The 22123-nt window shown below is 40.2% G+C and overlaps 1 protein-coding gene across 1 annotated transcript in view; it reads left to right on the forward strand.

Annotated features, from left to right (window-relative positions):
• Positions 1-21400, forward strand: part of JMJD1C (jumonji domain containing 1C) — a gene marked incomplete at its 5' end in the record, with an annotated part of 39652 nt that extends 18252 nt beyond the window's left edge. The window contains 15 exons of the mRNA XM_009579268.1: positions 669-883; positions 1902-2054; positions 4895-4984; positions 6395-6522; positions 6696-6909; positions 7394-7608; positions 8059-8337; positions 8742-8910; positions 9332-9422; positions 9531-9661; positions 10843-10965; positions 12024-12163; positions 14457-14633; positions 20048-20179; positions 20507-21400. Of these exons, the coding sequence (XP_009577563.1) occupies positions 669-883; positions 1902-2054; positions 4895-4984; positions 6395-6522; positions 6696-6909; positions 7394-7608; positions 8059-8337; positions 8742-8910; positions 9332-9422; positions 9531-9661; positions 10843-10965; positions 12024-12163; positions 14457-14633; positions 20048-20179; positions 20507-20596 (2347 nt within the window). The remainder of the gene's footprint in view (positions 1-668; positions 884-1901; positions 2055-4894; positions 4985-6394; positions 6523-6695; positions 6910-7393; positions 7609-8058; positions 8338-8741; positions 8911-9331; positions 9423-9530; positions 9662-10842; positions 10966-12023; positions 12164-14456; positions 14634-20047; positions 20180-20506) is intronic.
• Positions 21401-22123: the final 723 nt, after the last annotated feature.

The raw sequence follows: 22123 nt of genomic DNA on the forward strand, positions 1-22123 counted from the left end.
ATTCCTTAACTGTTATAATAATTGTGTATGTATAATGAATTATCCTGTATTATGCAAGATGGAATAATTAATTGTTACTGCTTAAAAACTGGCTACATATAGGCAGGGTTAGTGGAATAGTATCGGGTAGGATAACAGGAAAGCCTTTAGTTATTTTAAAGGTCAGAAATTAGCAGATACAAAAGTCTTATCTTGTATTAGTGATTTGTTCTGCCTAGAATTACTTAAATACGGTGTTCGAACTCGTGTTTTCTGAGTATGAGAGCAGTAGCATAGAAAGATCTATAAAATACAAGTCAGACTGAGTGATTGCTGTCACAGACACTCCGAAAATTAAAGGGGAGGAATAGGTGGAACCAAACTTTGGCAAAAAAAAACCCCGAAAATAAGGGAATTTTCCTGTCTGCAATTTTAAAGCAGTAATAAATGTTACAGAGAGAGAATGATAAGTAAACTGAACGCAGAAAGTGCTTAAAAAGTTAGTTTTCGTTTTCATGCTTCCTTACTGTTCGTTTAAAACCATTTTTAAATTAAAAAAATATGCAGGATGCTAAAGATGGTAAAGAAAACTTGTTGTAAGACATAAGCAGTAAGGTAAATTAGCAAGTAAACTGTAAGTCACAGGATATAATGATACATGCAGTTAAACTATTTGTTTTCATTTTTAGGTTATCTTTTAGTAAGAACGGAGTGGTTAGGATAGATGGTTTCTCCTCTCCTGATCAATATGATGATGAAGCACTGAGTTTATGGACACATGAAAACTATGAAGATGATGAACTGGACCTAGAAACGTCTAAATACATTCTAGATATTATAGGTGATAAATTTTGTCAGTTAGTAACATCTGAGAAAACGGCCATGTCCTGGGTGAAAAAAGACGGTAAGGAAATCTCAAATGCTCTCAAGTGTTCTGCAGTTTTACTCGAGTGTTTGCATTCATCATGACCCATTGCTTCCTTTCGAGTAGCTCACTTCACCAGACTGTCACGTTGGATTTTCCTAGGCTGTTTTGTAAGAGGGTATGTCGGGAAGGGGCAGGGACCTTCCTCAGTGGGCCAGCCCGATCCCCTCCCTGCGCTGGTGGCTCTGCTGGGCCAGGGCCAGGCTGCTGTTGGGGTTGGAGCAGCCTCGCTTCCCAGCTTGGCCTCCAGCTCGCTCTCTTGCCAGAGCGGCCAGCCAAGGCCCGCAGCGTGCCAGGTACTGACTCCTGCCAACAGACATTGTGTTTCTGACGTGTCTCCTTCCCAAAACAAAGGAGAATAATGTGACAGCATGGGTCCCGCGGAGCGTGTGCTAACACCGTTGCCTCCTCCCCACCAAAGCCACAGTTAGCCTGTCCTTCTGGCCCACAGCAGATGGGCACAGGCTTCAAGTGGGCTGGTGGCTCTGCCAATTCCAGGCAATACTAGGAGGAGGTGGGGCAGGAAGCAGAAGTACTAGCCAGGTCTCCAGGACAGGCACCTCCCTCCGCTACTGCCAACTTTAACCATCTGACTCACCAGTTTGGCTGCCCTTGAGATTAAACATGTCCCATAGGCAGTCTGGTGAAAAACCCAGCTCTCTTCATTGCATGGGGTTAAAAGTATATGTTAAAGAAGTTCTTCGTACTTGCAACTCACGCGTGTTGAGCAGGAGTATTCTTTCTGTATTACTTTAGTCTGTGTTTTTTGGATGTTTTAATTTCTTCATAGTGTCTTGATACTAGCATTGATGGGGATGCTGCATAATGCAACTAAGGGGGTAGTTGTTGATGGTCTGTTTATGAAGGATCACTTTCCTCCCCCCACACCCAGTTGCGCCTGAGGGGAAAATTACGGATGCTTCATCTATAAAGACTATTCATTCTGTGCTTTGCATTTGAATTTCAGTCCTTTTATTCTGCTTATTTTGTATTTCAGCCAAAATTGCATGGAAGAGAGCAGTGAGAGGAGTCCGTGAGATGTGTGATGCATGTGAAGCCACATTGTTTAACATTCATTGGGTCTGCCAAAAATGTGGATTTGTGGTCTGCCTAGATTGTTACAAGGCAAAGGAGAGAAAAAGTTCTAGAGGTCAGTTCTTTATGAACTAGAGCATTGTATATGCTGTTTATTCTCATTTGTTGTAGAGCTGCTGATCCACTAGCGTAACTGACTTTCTGTAAAGTGTTAAATTACTGCTTGTGTGTTTTGGTTTCTCTTAGATCTCTTTTGCCTCCTTTTTTGTCGGTAGATGTAGAATCAGTCATTCAGAAAGCAACTGCTGGGAGGGCTATTTTAGGTCTTTGTCCGCTTTTCAGTCTTTTTGTGTGGATTGTCTTGGATTGCTTGTGCCTTGCCCCTCAAGGTTAAATCTTGTTCTTCAGTTGTGAGACTGACACTCCATTACACTTCCCTGCTTTTTGGTAATTCATTGCTATTAAGGCTTGCCTTGATTTGAGTGCTTTCTGGAGTCTTCCCTTCAGAAGTACATGGTCTGTCATGTTGACTTAACAGCCCACTTTTTTATTATTAAAAAAAGTGAGATGGAGAAAAATACTTCACATAGTATTTAAAATGAGTGTTAATGGAGGTTTCACAATCCAGCAGCCTACACACGTACTCGGTTTAATCTAATTCCCGTGCTTTAATGGAAATGTCTAGTTTAGTCTGTAGTGAAGTATAACAGGACTGACTTGCAAACCTGTGATTTCTGAGTGACCCAGCCTGGTTGCAATTGAAAGGAGGAATGGCTTGGAAGATCGATCTGGTCATTCAGCCCTTGGCTGTGACATTGGTGCTCAGGCTGCTTGTTGGAAAGGGCTGCCTTCCCCTGGGTGGCAGGCATCGTGCCCTGGCACAGTCCTGCGGTCAAACACTGCGCCAGGAACTGATTCAAGTATAAAGCTGTTCTGAAAAGCATTTCCATGTTTGTCATAGCATAATGTCACAGATGTGAAATGTTAGTAAAATAAAGTTTAACTGTTAGATGGCAAATCTTTAATAAATGGAGAGACTCATCCACTTTGTCCTTGGCTTGCAGTGCGAGCCTCCTACACTGCAGTGTGTTCCCAGAGACTTCCGTCAAAGCCCGAAGTTTCTAGGGAACTAACGTCGGTGTTTTCCAACACTGAGAAGAGTCGTTAATGCTCTAATGCTGGAGGCTGCTTCAGCAGCTCTTAACTGGCTGCAATCTGCGTGTGTGCATGTGTGTGCATCCATCTGACGTGGCTTGGGATATACGCCGAACATTATTTACCCTAGTGGGAACACGCAGTCAGAGGCTTTTTATAGTGTGTGTGTTAGCCAGCCAGGAAAATTTTAGTAAAATGTCTTCAAAGCCTAAAAAAGCAGTATACAGAAGCAGGCTTCTTTTCAGTCTTCTGACAGGGAAGACTTTCTCCGTACTGTTCATCACAACATTACATGCAAAAGCAGAAGCACGATAGCTTCCCTCTCTGCAGCTTTATTTCTAGTGATGCTGTAGGATTCATGTGACCTGTATCTCTACTTTGGCACTGTCTTACAAAGTTCAGAACCACCCACCCATCTCTATATAATAGCACTTTATATTACACCATTTTTCCTGGAACTGGTAGTTGTTTTTACAGTTGCTAAATGTAACGGAGAATACAGTGGTTTCCCCCTGCTTCAGCAGGGATGTTAGAGGTTTAAATATTCCATATTCAGATATTTATCAATGACTTCTCTCATTACTTTACTACATGAATGAATGAATGTGCATCCATTGTTACCTTCAGACAGTTCATGGCACCATCAAGTGGAATGCCATGTTATGGCATTTCAGTGATAAAATACTTCAATATATGCTCTTTTGTTTTTTGATTTATGTTCTTGTCCAGTTATATATTTCAATGTTTTAGGTGTTACAAAAACTACAGAATAGCTGACAAATGTAATATTTATCTGAAAGGAACATTTGGTACGTTGTGTATCTATTACAGTGCAAGAAAATAATGCTTTAAATGTGCTAAATGCTTCCTTTAGTGTACTCCCCTTAGTTTATGTTGCTAGAGCTGAGTAAACTAGTAAAAAGATTTGAAGAGTTTCTTAAAACTAGCAGTTCAGTGGATAAGATACAAGACTGGGGGTTGAGAGAGAAATTGCATTTGTATTTCTGCCCCAAAATCACATAGCAGATCGGTGACCGGTTGCTTGGCCAGACATTTTTCACTTTCGTTCTTCCTCTGTCTTGTCTTTGCACTGCATATTTTTCTGGCAGGGACATTCTTCCTGAAACTTTATAGAAAGCCTCTTTCTCCTACCAGTTAGGCCCTCTCTGCTGCCACAAACGATTTTAGACCAGTACATACAGCCTTGTGGTTTCATGGTTGCTTTAATCTGACATAAATCCATGATGCAACTTCCCTCTCCTTTGTGCCACCAGTAGCATCGGTGCAGCTGCATGGTAGGCCAAATCAGAGAATTGATTCAGTTAAAAATTCATTTTTTTGGCTTGTTTGGCCCTCTCTGGTTGAAGACAGCCACTTTTAGTTGGAGTGTGGACTGTGTCAAATTGAATTGGTCTTACAACCACAGCCTAATTGTGTCTCTCTTCCGTGTTAGAATTCATCAAGGGGGTCTCACTGCCTCAACTGCAACTGTACAGGATTTCGGCTTATGCTAAATTGGCAACTCTGTAAATGTAATAAAGGGAATATACTTCGAAACTTTGATGTTACTGGCAAGGGTCTGTGTTAGATGCTGCTATTTCAGATTTCAGTATTGTTAAAACTCTTCATTCTTTTCCTCATTGTGAAAAGTAACTGTTGTGTGCAAATCTTTGTCACGCAGGATACCAGGACAGAAGACTTACAGTATGTCTAACTAAAACAAATCTGAAAAATGTTAGTTAGCTTGCTCTGTGTACCACTGTAAGTGAAATAAAACAATTGGCAATTGTTATTTTGCAGATAAGGAGTTATATGCCTGGATGAAGTGTGTGAAGGGACAGCCTCATGATCACAAACACCTGATGCCAACACAGATTATTCCAGGCTCTGGTAAGACCTGCGAACAAGCAGGATGTGTTTTTTCCCAGGTCTCTGTGAAGAGAGGCCAGAGTTGTTTCTTGAAACTTAAAATTTGCCACTTAAAAACCTGCGAATTGTGTCATATCATCGCAGGAAGGCAAGTGATTCTGGGCAATTAACAGCAAGGGGCATGATGATGAGGAGAAAAAGAGGAGTGTGCTGACAGACGTCTGAAGGGGTTTCAGGGACAGGCAGTGAAGAAATTCAGGGTGTTTTTTGTGACTGTTTTGTACCTTTTCAGAGCAGAATAAACCAGCCAGAATGTACTTCATAAATTTGACCTTAGCTGTTAAAAGAAAATCTTAGAATAGTACTGCCAAGGAGTATTATGTGGCAACAGATTTTGGGGTGTTTGTTTTTCACTGTTTTCTGTTGTGTGTTGTTCCCCTCCCCGCCCCCCCCTACCCCCCCCAAAAAAAAAAAAAAAAAAAAAAAGAAAAACAAAAAAAAAAAAAAAAAAAAAAAAGGAAAGACTCATTTGTGGGTTTGGTTGGACATCTGAGCATCTTAGAGCAAAATGCAGTAAAGGAGCTTGTGATAAATGAAAAACTAAACAGTAATCCTAAACCCAACAAAATTCAGTTTTATAAAGAAGTGTAGTTAGGTGTGGTGGTTGTTGCTAGCGCAAATTTACTTGTGATCTCTGGCAGCATTGATGCAGGGCAGAGAATAGAAAACTCAAACGTGCCTTTAAACTTGTTAAGCAAATTCCCAAGTTATTTCAAGCTGGAAATACAGATCCAGTCATTATTTTATGGGTTGTTGCATGTCAGTTCAGGTAGAAATGAAGGTTGGTTAGATTCCATAATAAATTCAAATTGTGACATTCCCCAGAACAGGTTCCAGACTGAAACTGGTTTTAATTTTAAATTGTGAAGTGAACCACTCAACTGGAAACGGCACAGTGAAGACTGCCTACATAACTTCAGTTTTGTTCTTCTGTGCATGCCCATTACCAAAGAGCCTTAAATTACATGATCACATACTAATTTTTCTGTCAAGACGTGGCTCACTTCAGTCTGTAGTTTGATGGTTTTATTAAATGAAGCAGTGATACACCAGTTGAACAATGAGGAGTAAATAATGAATGACTGGCTTACTTGTGTGCCATGCAATGGGAATGCAGAGTAAAGGTTAGATTATTCAGAAGAGTAGTATGCAATTATTTAATTAAAGACCATGTCTCTTTCTGCACGAGCTTTAAGGTAAACTGGACGGTCTTTTTATAGTATTTTTGAGTGTTAAATTCAGCATTTTTTAATAGTTTAGATTTTAAAAAGGTTTGGAGATGGCATTTTAGCATCACAGTGTGTGTATTGTAAAGAGGGTTACAAAATGACTGAGAGCTGCTGATGGGTTTTCTTTTTAATTGTCTTGTAGTGTTGACAGATCTTCTAGATGCTATGCACAATATTAGAGAAAAATTTGAAATTAAATCCCATTGTCAGTGTACCAGCAAGCAGAGCACACAAGCTGGCAAGCTCCCTGCAATGAATGGTGTGTCTCAGGTGAGTCTAAAATGGGTGTATGCATCGCAGTTTGTTCGGATGTTTGGATTCTTGTGGATTTTTGTATTTTAAGCTGCATTTTAATTTGCATATATGATGGTTAAATGCTAGCCTTGTCTTTGAAATGCATTAAAGCAAAGTTACATACTTAAAAATAAATCTGTTCTTTACAGGTTTTGCAGAATGTCCTTAACCACAGTAACAAAATTTCTCTGTGCATGCCTGAGTCTCAACAGCAGAATACTCCTCAAAAGTCTGAGACAAATGGTAATACAAGTCCAAGGAGTGATGTAAGCACAGACAGCAAGTTAACACCGCCAGAATCCCAGTCACCGCTGCATTGGTTAGCTGATCTTGCAGAGCAGAAAGCCAGAGAAGAAAAGAAAGGTAGATGTTTGAAATTGTCATACCATGTCCGTGACTTTGGGGGCACCAATGATACGTAATTGAATTAATGAGGAAAAATTCACACAGTTTTCTGTTCAACAAAAAGAAAAGATTATATTTTTTCCCCTTTAATTTTTATCTTGAAACTGTAATGCCTTCTCCTGGTGGCATCAAAATCTGTTACCAGAAGAGCCACTAGTGGAATGCATGTGTAATGTGGCAGTATTGCCGGCTATAGCATCTCTCATTTGTGACAGGTACTGACTCAGCTGCATGTCTGAGATGCTGAGGAAGGCCTTTTCATGGTCACACTGTTTGACTGCATTTTGAAGGATCTAGTTCATCCTCTGGTGTGTTTTCAGGTGAATAAAGCGCTAGTGCTACAGTATATTACCACCACTATAAAATGCAGGATACTGGTGCTGTTCCTATGTCTGCATCGTGATACAATCATGTAAATGTCCAATGATTATTGTTGTTTTAGAGAACAAAGAATGCCCTTCTGGAAAACATTCAAAGGAAGAGAAAGACCAGGATAATTTGGAGTCCCAAAACTGTAAAAGCTCCCCTCCTGCATCCCAGAATAACGAGCAGGGCTCAACCTTACGAGATTTATTAACTACAACAGCAGGCAAACTGCGTCTAGGTTCTACAGATGCTGGTATTGCTTTTGCTCCAGTTTACTCTACAGGAACAGCAGTAAGTGTTTACAAGATGCACGATTTTTATATCAGGATTTGAAAATCTCCATCATTTGTTTTGGTACATTGTAGTATCAGAGCACTCTGAATTTATAATTAAATTGTGCTTTAATTTATAATTAAAATTTCATATGCACACACACACATTTTATTTATTTTTATATATAGAGAGAGTGATAATTGATACATACTATGAAGAAAATGTCCATGAAGTTAGATAAAGCCTTAACCTGACAAAGCAAAGGAAGATTCCAATATATTGAGTTTTCTAATAGCTGTATATTTGAACTTTTTCCATGTAAGAATGCGTGCAGTTTTCTACAAAGGAAGTAGATAACTGCAAGCTTCTAATTGGTAATGAAATGATGTCGTTCTACTGCAAAAGGAGTTGCGTTAACTTTATTTGCCTTTACATTGTTTAAGCATACATTTGTTTGTTTTCTAATAGAGTGGCAAGAGTGGAAGGACTATGCCAAACATTCTTGATGACATAATTGCTTCAGTAGTAGAAAACAAGATTCCACCAAATAGAGCACCAAAGATAAATGTAAAATCTGAAATAAAAGATGAGCCAAAGGATGATAGAAAATGTATTCAGGATGACTGCAGTAAACTGTACAGTGATATTCAGTATTCGTGGATCTGTGATAAGCATGTTTTGTGGCTCAGAGACCATAAAAACAACAACAACTGGAAGCTCTTCAAAGAGTGCTGGAAACAAGGAAGGGTAGGTATTGAGCCGTTCGGTCTACAAAGTGACCTCAGTACGAACTCTGGGGGAGTTGTGTTAAAGGACAAATTGGCCTAACTCCATGTTTGAAAATGTATTGTTAGCAGTGGGCAAAAGCTTGTCAGGTATAGCCCACATATGAACGTTGTGTAGTTTAAACGTCAGTTAACTGCTAATAATAAATAAGAAATGACTGTTACGGAGATTCAAATTCCAAAAAGATGTGTGTATGACATCTTGGGTATGGTTGCTGTTGGAGGAAGTGTTAACAGCTCAGTAGGGCCAAGGTCTTCAGTGTGTGTTTCGGATGCATTTGTACTCCAGTTTAATTGAAGGAGGTGTTTACTTCCAAAAGGATAAGTATTGATTTTTTTTTTTTTTTAAAATTTTTTTTTTTACAGCCTGTTTTAGTGTCCGGTATGCATAAGAAAATGAACTTCAGCCTGTGGAAAGCTGAGTCCATTAGTCTAGATTTTGGAAACCAGCAAGCTGATATCTTGAACTGCAAAGACAGTATTATTTCAAACACCAATGTCAAGGAGTTCTGGGATGGGTTTGAAGATGTTTCAAGTACGTTACTTTAAATGTATTATTCCATTGTCTCTGAACACGATCAATGCTAGAAACTGCAGTTAAAATATTCTTTATGGATCTTGAGGCTTTGAAGAAACTTTAAAAAGAAAGCTCTAGGTAATCTGTTTCCAGAGAATGTGATGGAAACTTGTACCTTTGTGTGATGGATTTTGTACCTTTGCAGAATTAAAGATACACTAATACACCGGTGAGGTCTGACTAAGAAACCAAACAAATGTCATAGTTCCTCAACTAGTTGAGTTTGGTTCGTATCCTTCTTGAGTATCGAAATTAATTCACTCCTGTTTGATGGATGAAATCTTTATAGACAAGTTAAGAGTTCAGTTGTATGTTTTAGTTGAATAAAGTAAAACACCTACGGTGTATTAGTTTTTAGTAATTTCTGTGTTACTTGCAGAACGGCAGAAAATAAAAAATGGGGAAACAGCTCTACTAAAACTGAAAGATTGGCCTTCTGGGGAAGATTTCAAGGCTATGATGCCAGCAAGGTATTTGAGTTTGGTACTAGATATTCTTAAGTCAATCTCCATGTTGGTTTTTTTCCTCTCTCTGTAATGACACAAATTCAATTACATTCTTTTTCTTTTCTTCTCCAGATATGAGGACTTACTAAAAAGTTTACCCTTGCCTGAATATTGTAGTCCAGAAGGAAAACTAAACTTGGCTTCTCATCTGCCAGGATTTTTTGTCCGTCCAGATTTGGGACCCAGACTATGCAGTGCATATGGTGAGTGTGCCCTAGAAGTGTAGCAGTTACCTCTTCCCTTAAAACTGTAGAATATCACACGTTAAAATGCTTGATAGAAAGCTGAGCTTGCTTGGAGGATAATTGTTCACTGAATGTAAGAGAAATACTTTACTGACTTGCATATTAACAGTACATGCACCTCAGGCATTAGAGTTTATTTGCGTCTGCATTTCTCTCTATCTTTTCTTGTGCTGTTAGAGTCTTCTGAAGCGTATAAATGGTTAGCTACTTTTACACAAAGAGAGATCCTGTCTTTAATAATGCCATATGACAGAATACTTCTCGCAGTATTATTGTGTTCATAAATCTGGTCATAAATAAATCTCAGCATTTTTCTCATAATTTGTATTTGTATTGTATGCTGTACACTCAAAAACCTGTTTAGAAAAGGTTGTTTCCCTCAGACCTTTTCCAGCTGCTGCTTCTTTTGCAAACAAATTTGTTTTCAATTCTGGTTTACAAATTGTTGTAATAGGACAAGAAATGAATTGTAATTTGTAGCATGATGGCTTTGATTTAAAAACGTCTCCAGATGTCCTTTGAAATAAACATATTAACGGTAGTGATCAAGGCATGGAACTGAATCATTAATGACACTTTTGTGTAATACTGCTGCAAGCTTTAGTGTTCTGAAATGTGCTTTTGACTTAAGCATGTATGTTTTCACCTCTTAGAACTAAAATTAATTTTCCTCTTTGCTTTGGGATTTCTTTTGGTTAAGACCTCGGCTTATAGCCAGGCATAAAAACGACACATTTGATTTGATAACCTTGTGTATTCATTGTACTTATATTCTGCCCTGAACAACCTGAAAGGTTGAAAGATTGGGAAGAAACGTAGTGGTCAGGAAATGTCTTTGATTATTCTGCTGAAATGTGTTTTGTTCTGACACAAGTGCTACGTAGGGACAGTTAACCTGGGCTAAGAGATATCTCAAGGTCTTTGTTAAAAAGTAACATTTTCTTGTTTAGAAGTGCAGCAAAAGCACGTTTGTAGTTTCTGTATCTCAGTATTTTCACAGTAAAGCCTGTCTGTACATAAAATGCTTTTCTGTGATGCTTGGTGTACTTTCAGAAATTTCTTCTCAGTTAGCTGTTGCACATTTCGGTTTGAAAGTGAATATGCAATACAACAAATCTTAATTTTATCTTGTAACATAGGTGTGGCTGCTACTAAAGACCATGATATAGGAACCACAAATCTCCATATTGAAGTTTCTGATGTCGTGAACATTCTTGTTTATGTTGGCATAGCAAAAGGAAATGGAGTGCTTTCCAAATCAGGTAAAGGGAAGCTCATTGTAGGAGGTGTAGATGGGCTGAATGATCTGCCACTTGTAAAATCGACACTGTTCTTTTGAAGCGGATGAAAGATGTCCATAAGTACTTGCTTAAACCTGGGAGATTCTTTGTTTCAGGAATTTGCACACACATTAATTCTGCATAAAATACTCTGTGGTTCATGAATTATGAAATGGTATTTCAAACTCTTTTCACTTTTTTTGCCGTTACCTATAATTGATGTAGCATTCCTGTGCTGGGTCTGGTAGAGCTAATGAAAGTGCAGGATGAAGGATTTTCTCTGGAAACTGTAGTAGTTCTATAGTTCTAACAATTATGTCAGGATGATGTATTTGCCAAACCTTCTGTTTATTCTGCTCCCTCTGGATGCACTGTGTTTGCTCTGTTGGATTTGGACTGTAATGTAATTTTCCAGTACCGGAGAGCTTATATTGGTGTATGTTAGTCCTCTGTATGAGGTTTATTGCTTATGTGAAAGAGTCTTTAAATCACTGAAATAGTTTTGTTTCTTTCCCCTTATTCTTTTGTCCTCTCGTTCCATAATCAGCAAATGTAGATTTTGGGTGACTAATAGAGCCTGCAGTAAGGTTTGCTGCCTTTTCTTTGTTTTGTTTTCACTTGTGTATGCATTGACTTAATAGCAGCAAAACTTCAGCATATTGGGAGAGCTCTGGCTTCTTGATTAGCGGTTGCAGAACAGCATGCAAAACACTGCTTTTGCTGACTGCAGGAAAACACCTTTTTCGTCTTTTAATTTTTTGGTGCCAGCCCTGCTTGCTTATTTCAGGTAGAAGAATGTGTTCTATCAAATTCAAGAGATGTAAAAAAGTTTGAAAATTAAACGTTATTTTTAAGGTATTTATGGCATTCATGTTCTAGTAACTAATTACAAACACTGAACAAGAGGATCACCTGGGGGCCTCTGTTGTATTCCGCGAACTTTTATCTACTCAGTCTCACATAAGAAATGTGAAAAGAAGGTGTTCAGTTTCAGTTTTTCCTCTGTCTCACTTTTAAAAAATATTTTTGTTGAATCCTAGGAGTTTTGAAGAAGTTTGAAGAGGAAGATTTGGATGACCTTTTAAGGAAGCGATTGAAAGATTCAAGTGAATTACCTGGTGCTTTATGGCACATTTATGCTGGCAAAGATGCTGACAAGATAAGGGAGTTTCTGCAAAAGGTTAGCTTCATAATAGGTATTTTATAAATATAATCTAAGTAACTGGTAAATCAAAGGGTGCTAGCAAAAAACCAAACCCCACCCCTATGCTTAGGGAAGGGGGGGGGAGCAAAATTGTTTCCTTTATAGCACATAAAATAAACTATAATTGACCTGCTACATCAATCAACAAATAAAATATGTAACGTGATACGTCCTCACCTCTTAAGAGTTACAGGTAGCCTGTGAACTCTGAATGCTCAGGAGGGCATGGAGATCTAGTCTTGTCCTTCTCTAATACAAAGGATAATTTTATTTTAGTATTAGCATTTGTAGGGTAATGTTTTTCTGTCATTGATCCATTCTTGCATTATCAGATGCTGAAATTTTTGTGAATTGGCCCGTGCAAAAAACCCCAACCTTGCGATCCAGCAGCCGACGATCTTTGTAAGGACTCTGTGTCACGTCAGTTAGCTCAAAGAACATGCCTTGCTCTTAGTGAAGATGAAATTGGTGGGGGATAATGCACCCAAGGGCAGCAAATTTCTTCAACGTTAGCTACCGTGCAGATCTTCCTTCGGCAGCGTGTGATGAACAAGTTAGAGCCACATCAGAACCTTTCAGGGCATTACTTACCATGTAGGATGAATATCCACCACTGGGGCCCTGGGAAGTCATCAATGGCATTGAATTTAGAGATACTATCTTGGAAGCAGTTTTCTGTGCCCTGTCTTTAGCATGTTTTTGTGTTCTGGAAGGCGGTCTTGACGGATGACATAGAAATACCAAAATATCACTGAAGTGGTTGCTTGAGAAAAAGAAGTCTTCACTGTCTTCTGCTATGGGGAAAAAAAATCAGATGAGTTTTAACTGGCTAAACCAAAGGGGTTTGTAAACAGGCTGGAGGCCAAGGTCTCTACTGTGAGCAGGAAGAGCCTAAGAAATTCAGTAGTAAAGATTCTCTTGGACAATAAGGCAGTGTTTCAGTCCCAGGGCAGCTGTCCTCTGGTGACTCAAACATTTGCTCTTTGGCAAGCTGAACTGTGGGGAAAAATGAGCACTAGTAAACAAAACACAGCTAATTCCAGGAGATTATGCATTATACAGCGAGGCTTTTCTGTTCATTAAAAAAGTAGATGCTCATAAAGTAAATGGTGGCTCTTTCGTTTGGAAAAGGGAGTTGTGAACTAAGTCACGAATGCAAGGGAATAGGTGGACAATGAGTATTATTCAGCGTTTCTTCTTTCAGAGCAATTAAGGGATATTGTGAAACTCTGAGCAGCAGGTTTAAAACAGAAGCACTTAAGACGCTATGTAATAAAGTTTGTCATTTGCTGCCACAGCTTGCCATGGTATCCAAAATGAATTGTGTACCGCCTCGTATTTTTGGTGTGGGGGTATATTTGAAATACTGAATTGGAGATTAATTGATGACTAGACCTTGGGACCACTTTGCCTGCTGATAAAGAGATAAAATCTCAGTATCTTGTTTAGCACAGAAGAAAGGTGATAATACACAAAACCAGTTTCAAGCTCTGCATCACATAATTAAGTATCTTTAATATCAATATGAATAAAAATCTATGTTTTTAATGAGATAATTGTCACCTGAGTCATGACAGATGGATTCGATACGTGTTTTTTATCTCTAGTCACTTTTTTCTTTAGTCACCATGATTCATTAATTAGCAATTGATTAAGGGTAATACTTGTTCTGCTGTGGTTAACTTGATGAGAAATGATTGTTGCAGTTAAGTCTAGGAAGTATTTTTTTTAATGTTCATCATTTTTTCCCAATTCCTTGATGGGATGGTAGGAAAATAACTTCTTATCGCAGAGTGGTTGAGATTGGAAGGGGACCTCTTGCGGTCCTTTTGTCCAGCCCCGTGCTCAAGCAGAGTTGCCTAGAGCCGGTTGCCCAGGACCGTATGACCCTTAGTTTTATCTGCTGCTTTTTTCCTGAGCTGAGGTTGTGTTGTGTGTCTGTGTCAGAACTGAAGGTTGTAAGCTTGAGGAATTGGCAGCATAGGAAGCATTGAGGTCAGATTTTATTTTCTTGATGAAAGAAGTCACACAGAGAGCGTGTTGCTTATTAATAGATTATTGTGCCGAGTTCTTTAAAGCTCTACATCTTGGAGTGGGAGTTCTGCAGATGTTTTCAGTTCAGTGGGACTTCCCAGTTCCTTTGAGGTACTTTTGAATACCCAACTAAAATTCTCATTTGGGTATTTGGAACACAGTAGTGTTGCACAACTTACCAGCAAAAGGTTCAGCTTCTTTTGAAAGTGACTTGGGATCTTTTCTGTACTTACAGATCGCAAAAGAGCAAGGCTTAGAAGTTTTACCAGAGCATGATCCAATACGTGATCAGAGTTGGTATGTGAACAAAAAACTTCGCCAAAGACTTCTTGAAGAATACGGAGTAAAAACCTGTACGGTTATTCAGTTTCTTGGTGATGCTATTATTCTACCAGCAGGAGCACTTCATCAGGTAATGTACATCTGTTTAAAGACACACGGGATTAAGTAACATAAATACAATAAAATAACTTTTTTCCAAAAACATAACTACACCTGTACTCAAATTACATTTTATTTTCCTACTGGTAGCTTTTAGCATATAGGAATGTATAGTAAGGTACATCTGCTTGTACGGATGACTAACATGCAGCAACTTGAATGCTTGAAATAACACCGTTCCTTTTTTCCTTTAAAATGAAAAATGAGCAGGCTATTACTAACCTCTTTTTTCCACTTTTCATTTCATTAGCAAATTTCTAAATAAACTCGTGTTAATTATGGCAAAGTCAGGTTAGTATTTTTTTTTCTTCTAAACCAAAAGTTATCCTAACCCCAGAGAGGCAGGGAGAGCAAACCAAGCACGTAAAAATACCTGGATGTCAGGTGTCATTGTTTTTGGCTTCAGCTATAGGAGAATTGTAGAGATGGTTTCGGTGTAACAAGATGTTTCTGTAACAGGATTTGGAGGTTGTTTTCCTGCTCCAAGTTAAGTTCCATTTTGCACAGAAGGTACATCAATCACCAGGAGTCATCATTGTCCCTTCAGCAGCTTTCCTTACCGTCAGAAAGAGTGATACCACCTTTGTAGCAGCTGGGCTGATTTAATTCTTAGTTATGTAAGAAAAAGTACTGCCAGTAGGGCAGTTCTGGAGAAACAGTGTGCATTTGTGTGGCAAGCTTCAGTCCTCTCCTAGCACATAGGGTTTGTTACTTCATTTTGTTTGGTGTTTGTTTGTTTTTTTTCTCACAGTCTGCAAACTGCTTCTCCTTGGTGAAAAGAGGAAGAAAGCACAATTGTTTAGACACGATTTTTGGGCAGTTCTAGATTTATTTATTTCTTCACTCCGTGAACCTTTTCTGTTTCAACAGGAACTGGAGCTTGCTTTCTTGTTTCTTGCCAGCTGTCAAGCACTACTAATTAGGTGGCTGACTATCAAGGAATGAGGAGCATCCCCACCCTGCCGTAGGGGTTGTAAACCATCTTGCTGTTAAAGATTTATCATTGATCTCCACCCGGGTTCAAGCGAGGCCAGGCCTTTCTGAATAAGATGCTATTTGGTTTCTGATCTGCAGATCAGCTTCCAACCGCCGCCTCTTTTGGGCAGAGAGGAAGCAATGGTTTACCATGTCACTGCGACCAGGGCAGTAGGGTTTTCTCTGTGAAAAAAATGACTGGGTTGTAGTGATGACAGGCGTTATGTCCCTAATTTGTCTGCTGGCTATGGCAGTTGCTGGGGCATTGAAAGCAACAGGTACCTTACCCAGACTAGACTCCTTTGTCATTCCAGTGAGTCTTTAGATGGGTTTTACACGGTGGTGTGTTAACCCTGGATGATCTGTGTGGATTTGTTCTCTGGCAAAAGAAAAAAAAAACAAAACAACAAAACAACAAAAAAACCCCCCACAAACCCAGGTGACCAAATCTGAGTTGTTGTAGATTGCCTTTCCCTGTACCATGTCTCCAGGGCTTGATGTTGCTTCACAAAGGTGAAAGAACGTCTGGCATTGATGTTATCCTTAGCTCCTGTTAGGCTAAAGCCGTTAGGACTTCCAGAGTTGATAAGATTTGTATTGCATCCTCTAGTAACCTTACCCCGATCTCGAAACGAGGAAGACGTCCCAGATACAAGAGTGAAAAGGGAACCCACAGAAAATAACAAACATACTGGGAAATTTGTTTTATATAGCATGTGGCATTATATAAAGGCATACCGAACATAAAACATGAAGTAGTGGGACTGTTCCAGGCTTCCCTGCAGTTCATAGGTTTAAGGACCAAAAATAAGACCACTCTTATCTTTATCTCCTTGACTTTAAACTCCAGATTGCTTTTGAAGTGGTAATGTTCTAGCTTCTGGCACCAAGGAGTTAATAACATGATGTTTTTAAACCTTAGTGGGTGAAGCTGAGAACCTTTTCATCTTCAGTACGAAGTTCCTGTGAATCTGCCACGTAGGAGGAAATGAAAGCATCGTGTTCTTTCATGTACATGTATAGTACTCTCTATATAGAGATGCATAAATACTGACCTTAGGGATCAGCAGCAACACTTCATATATACAAAGCACATTGAAACACTTAAAAATAAGTCTGAACAAGAATACATACCAGGTTAAGTTTACATGTTAAGTGTTTCAGATTTACATGCACATCATGAATCTTTAATAATTAAAACTGGATGAGAGTTGATACTAAATTTGGTGGTAAATTAACATTTTTATTTTTATTTGCTCATGGGTAATGTTGTGGAGCAGAGGAAATCAGCCTGAGGGATGGAGTCAGGGAGCCCGGCTGCCTGTGGTCACTGCGTAGTGTAGCTCAGACACTTCCATCCTGGAGCCAGATAGGATTGTTGTCACACTGCTGCTTCTGACGTGCTGGTCTAGAATTCTACTGCTCTAACATGGAGAAGGATGTGTGTATTTCTTCTACATTTTTTTTTTTCCCCCAGCTTCTGTGGATTCATGTCTAGCTTTTAAAGTAACTTGTTCTTAATATTTTATGATAGCATAAAACATTCCTCTCGCTTCCCAGGTTTCCCCCTCCTCCCTGTGTAGTTGCAGACAGCAGTCACATCCCCCTTGTGATCATTTCAGTAGGCAAAGTCAAACTGTTCCGGTGGTGGGGTGGGAGGGAGAGCCTCTCCTGTGAGCTGTGACGGTCGGAGTAGCCTTGTCAGTACCTCTTGTGGAGGGAAGTGCTCTCTCGAGGGGAAACCAGAAATAGATTCAGCGTTGGACTGGTCTCCTCTGCAGATGCTTCCCTGAATGCACCGTGAGTGATGCACTGTAGGATTGTATCTCCTTTCGTCTTGGCTGTGCGAGCAGGGGAGCTCAGAAGTGTCCCCTGCTTTGCTAACGCCTGCCTTGTTCTCTCTCTGGCACTTAGAACAGCGAGCCCTCAGATCTCCTTGGAACCTTCCCCAGCTAAAAAAAGAGCATTTACTGTTCTTCTGAATGATTTGCTCTTCCTGCTGGTCCGCTGTGGGTCATCCTGTGTCACAGTTGTCCTGTAGGATGTCCTCCCTGGTTTTAATTTGGTGACTCCAAATTTGTAAAATATTTTAGCGAGAAATTAAAAGCTAAAAATACTTGAGTTGGTGATTGAAATATATTGTTCAGGCTACATGCAAAACTTGCTCATAGTAGAACAGGTTATTATAATGTTGGTTTTTATAGTGGTATTATCTTGATGTAACAGCAGGATTATATATTGTAAAATAACATGCTGGAGGTAATGAGACATCCTGGCGACGTTACGATAAGGATGTAGGATAAAGGTCTGGGAGTCACTGCAGGGCTGAGCGCTGGCCCCGGAGCCGAGCTGTGCAGGAAATGGCTGATCCTCAGCGTAAGGACAGGAGGGAGACGCTGTGCGGCGAGGAGCCGCAGCCGTGGGGGTGGTCGGCCCTTTCCTCCCTGCCTGCTCGCCTTTCCTACCCCGGCCCAGGTCTGAGGCTTTTCCGATTCCCCACCCGTCGCCCGGGCCCTGCTGCAAAACCTCCGCTCTGCGTGGGCTGAGGGCGAAGCTGTTCTCTCAGTTCAGCTGGAACTGGCACAGTCGTGGGAGTGCTGTAGTCCTCACCCCGCGAACCTCAGGGAATCGTTGCTAGACGTATTTATTTGTGTGTGTCGTTGTATCGGCTTGTATTACAAATATTATAAATAGAACTGCCTATGGGCTGCCAGCGGGGCATTCCCATGTTCAGTACCAGATAAAATCTGGGTAAAATCTGTCTTCCCCCCAAAGACTTGCACGTCGATAAGACAGGCCCTGGAAGGGAAGGAGGTTTAGGGAACAGCAGAATGAAAGATCTGGGGCAACAAATACTGCCCGTTCTGCAGTGGAGGGGGAGGGAATCAGTAGGAGAAAGTGAAAGAGTGGTGTGGGATTTGCATGAGGTGGAAAGGAAAACAAGGGCAGGTAGAGACTTGAAACAGGTGAGAAGCCTGCGAGGGAAGAGAGGGGGCTGGAGCCGGCAGCCCGGCTGTGCAGCGCAGAGATGTTTCAGCTGAAGCTCTAGGAAATTCCCCGAGCGCTGGTGGGAGCCTCGCGGTGGCACTTCTGCAGCTGTTTCCTTGCTCCTGGCTTTCTGCTGATCGCAAACTGTGTGGTATCAACAAACCCTCTTCGTCTCCCAAACGGTTTCTCTTTCGATTAATCTGCAGGAGGGAACGGCATTGCTTTGTCCTTGAGGATTACAAGGCTGCGGAAACCCTGTGTACAACGCTGGTGTTGAGCTAGGGGTTATCCTCTGGGATTTCACCTGTAAAGGGGCAAGCTAACCTTACAAAATCAAACTTGAGCAGTGTTTTCGAAGATTTTTAAATGAAGTGCTGTGTCCTCAACTGTGTAGGCCCCAAAGGTTTTTTGAATGTCAGGTATCACAATGGAAATTTTAGAGTATGAATTAAAAAACTCCAGATTTTGCTAGGCTCGAGCTTAAAATATGCAGATCTTCATCAGTACTGAGCAGGGTGGGACTGTTTGTTTGCTAGGATGGCAAAGGCGCTCCCTGCCCACCCTCCCAGGCTTTGATGAGTTTGCAGAATTGACATTGCACAACTTTAAGAGCAGTTAGAATTTGGAGAAAGGAGGTTTTTGACATGCTGAAGAAACTGTAATTTCTAAGGGTTTAGGGGTGAAAACCTGATGCTGTGTGTTTGTGAAGAGGACAAACAGGAGTTGGTAGTCAGGTCACAACCAGGAAGCGTTTTTTCCTTTCCCCTGTCCTCCAGATATGGCTTGGGTGGCAGGAGATGGTGTCCATTTCTCTCAGTAGTTGCCTCTTACCAGTAAGTGTTTAGACAAAAAAGAAGGTGCTTTTTCCCCCCCCTTCTGAACCTGCCCCTTTATTTATGTTTTTTTTTTTTCTTTTAAATATTTCCACTGGCAATTACTTCTCAGGGAACGTGGCGAGTTGTGCCTGGCAGAGCGTGGGTGTAAGCTTCCAGCATGTCTGCATGGCCCAAGGAGCCGGGTCCTGCAGGGCAAGGCTGCTGCGGGGTCGGTCTGTGGCGTCGGCGCCTGCGCGGTGTTGTGGAGACGGCTGTGCAGTGGCAGTGCGCGGCAGCAGTGCCTGTGCAGCTGGTAAAAGGGTGGAGTAACACAGAGTATGTTGAATTGATGTCAGAGCCGACTACAGGAAGAAGCGCCGGAGCACAGGCAGATGTGCATTGTTCAAAGTGTACCTTTTGCCAGAAGCTAACTTAGATAAGTCAATACACTTAATTGCTCTCTACATAAAACGTATAAAGACGCCCTTTAGTCTGATAAGCCTGTGGTTTAAGACATCTCAAGGCCCACTCTTTTCTCAGGTATCTCTGCCAAAGAATAACCCCAAAATACTAATTATCGGTCTCCTCTTCTTGTTATTTTGGATAGGTGCAAAATTTTCACAGCTGTGTTCAAGTAACCGAAGACTTTGTGTCTCCAGAACATCTTGTACAGTCATTTCACTTAACGCAGGAGCTGAGGCTGTCAAAGGAGGAAATCAATTACGATGATAAACTGCAGGTAGGAAATGAATTCTGCTCTGGAAGCTGTTGCGAAGGTAGGGCGTGCTCAGGCTCATTGAAATGCGGAGCAGTGCGTGGAGCTACTTCCTCGCCGCTGTTCACACAGAATAACAATGAGCAGCAGCATGAATGCCAGGGGTGTAAATGACTCTCCCTTGAACTGCTGGTTTTATTTCTTTCACGTTAGGTTTTAAAATGTGCACGGGCTTGAGGCAGCCTTCCTTTCTTTTCCATCCACTAGGCTTAGGGCCCAGTCCTAAATGCAGTTACTTTGCAGAGTCCCTTAGTCGCAGGCCTTACTAAAATCTGTCTGATGTTCTTGCAGGTTAAAAATATCTTGTATCATGCAGTTAAAGAAATGGTGAGAGCTTTGAAGATTCATGAAGGTGAAATGGAAGATATGGATGAAAACTAAGTGCGCTCTGCTTTTTTGTGTTAACGTCAAATGGAGGTTATTTTTTCTAATATATGAACAGTCTGCACACTAATTTAAGCTTCACAAACCATCAGTGCCAAGAAAACATAGTCATCGTATTTACGTGTTAATGACACTGCAACGGTAGAGCTTCATATCACAGCCACTGTGATTACATGTTAGACTTGCAAACAATTAAGCAGCATTCTGCTGTCCTGTATTATAATGTACATGAAGTTTGTGAAATGTCAAAGATTTAAGATGATGTATTTATTTTTGGAAAAAACCACAAAATTCTATGCTATATTGTTGATCAAATGTAAATGTGACTTGTACAGTTTGCTAAAATAATTCAGATATTTTTCACTACATTGAGACAGTTACTGTGAGAGTAGGACACAAACACCAGCTATTGCCTGCATTTGGGATCTTGCTGAGTCCGCACAGCAGTCATGTCATAATCTGAAAATTACTGCCAAATAATTGTAAACTTTGTAAAATAGAAAGTATATAAAGTAGATATTAAATACAGACACTTCAGTATTTTATTGAAGCTATTCAGTGTACAATTAAACATTTTCAAAAGGTGTAATTTATTTAAAAATTGTCTCATTTTGGTAAAATTTATGTGAACTTTTAAAGCTAAATATTAAACTTAATATGCTATGTAAATATATACATATATACATTCAATGATGTATTTTTTTAAAACATTGGCTTGCTTTAATTTGTTAAAGTGCAAGTGTTACACATGCTTTGTACATTGAAGTTGAAAGGGGTTTTACATTTTCCATTAAAATGACTTTATCAAATGTTGTCTCGTCGTGTTCATTTTTTGTGTTTGTTTGGGGCCACGTGTGACGGCCCGAGTCCTTCCTTCGCAGTGATGGCAAATGCGTCTCTGATGGCGACGCTTGAGATGTTCTGCCGTGGTTCCTGTGCACCACTCTGCCCTCTCCGGGTTTGAGAGGAAACTGCGAGGGGAAGTGCTGGAGCACAGCTCAAATGGCTGAGCCAGGAAGAGCCTCTCCTTAGGAACAGCACAATTTAAACATCGCTTGTGTTCTGTCTTTACAACGATCCAACACTTACTTTGGGTGAAGGGGGAAAGGAGTTTCTACAGAACAATTTTTTTGTAGCGTCTTGGCTTTTTATGGTTCAAGTAATACACAAAATAATGGATTTTAAAAAGAAAAGATTTGTATCTGTTTTTATGTAATAATGATAAATGTTAGACAGTTGAGCAGAATTCCAGCTCTTGGAGTTAGTTTGAAAAGTTAATTTAAATCCATGTATGCTTTATTAAAGCTATTCAAATGTTTAGATTTGATATCAAATGTTAGGTACAGCTTTAGCTAGCTCGTGACGTATGCGAAAGGGGATAGTAACTGGCCTGGTTACGGCTCCCAGTCTGACAAAGTCTGACCGGGTTTTGGGTCACCAAAAAAAAAAAAACCAACACCCAACAAAAAACCCATATAAATTATCTTGAGAAATCGTGAAACACAAAAGCAATTTCTGGTTCCA

This window comes from Fulmarus glacialis, unplaced genomic scaffold (assembly GCF_000690835.1).
Source record: "Fulmarus glacialis isolate BGI_N327 unplaced genomic scaffold, ASM69083v1 scaffold14936, whole genome shotgun sequence".
NCBI lineage: Eukaryota > Metazoa > Chordata > Aves > Procellariiformes > Procellariidae > Fulmarus > Fulmarus glacialis.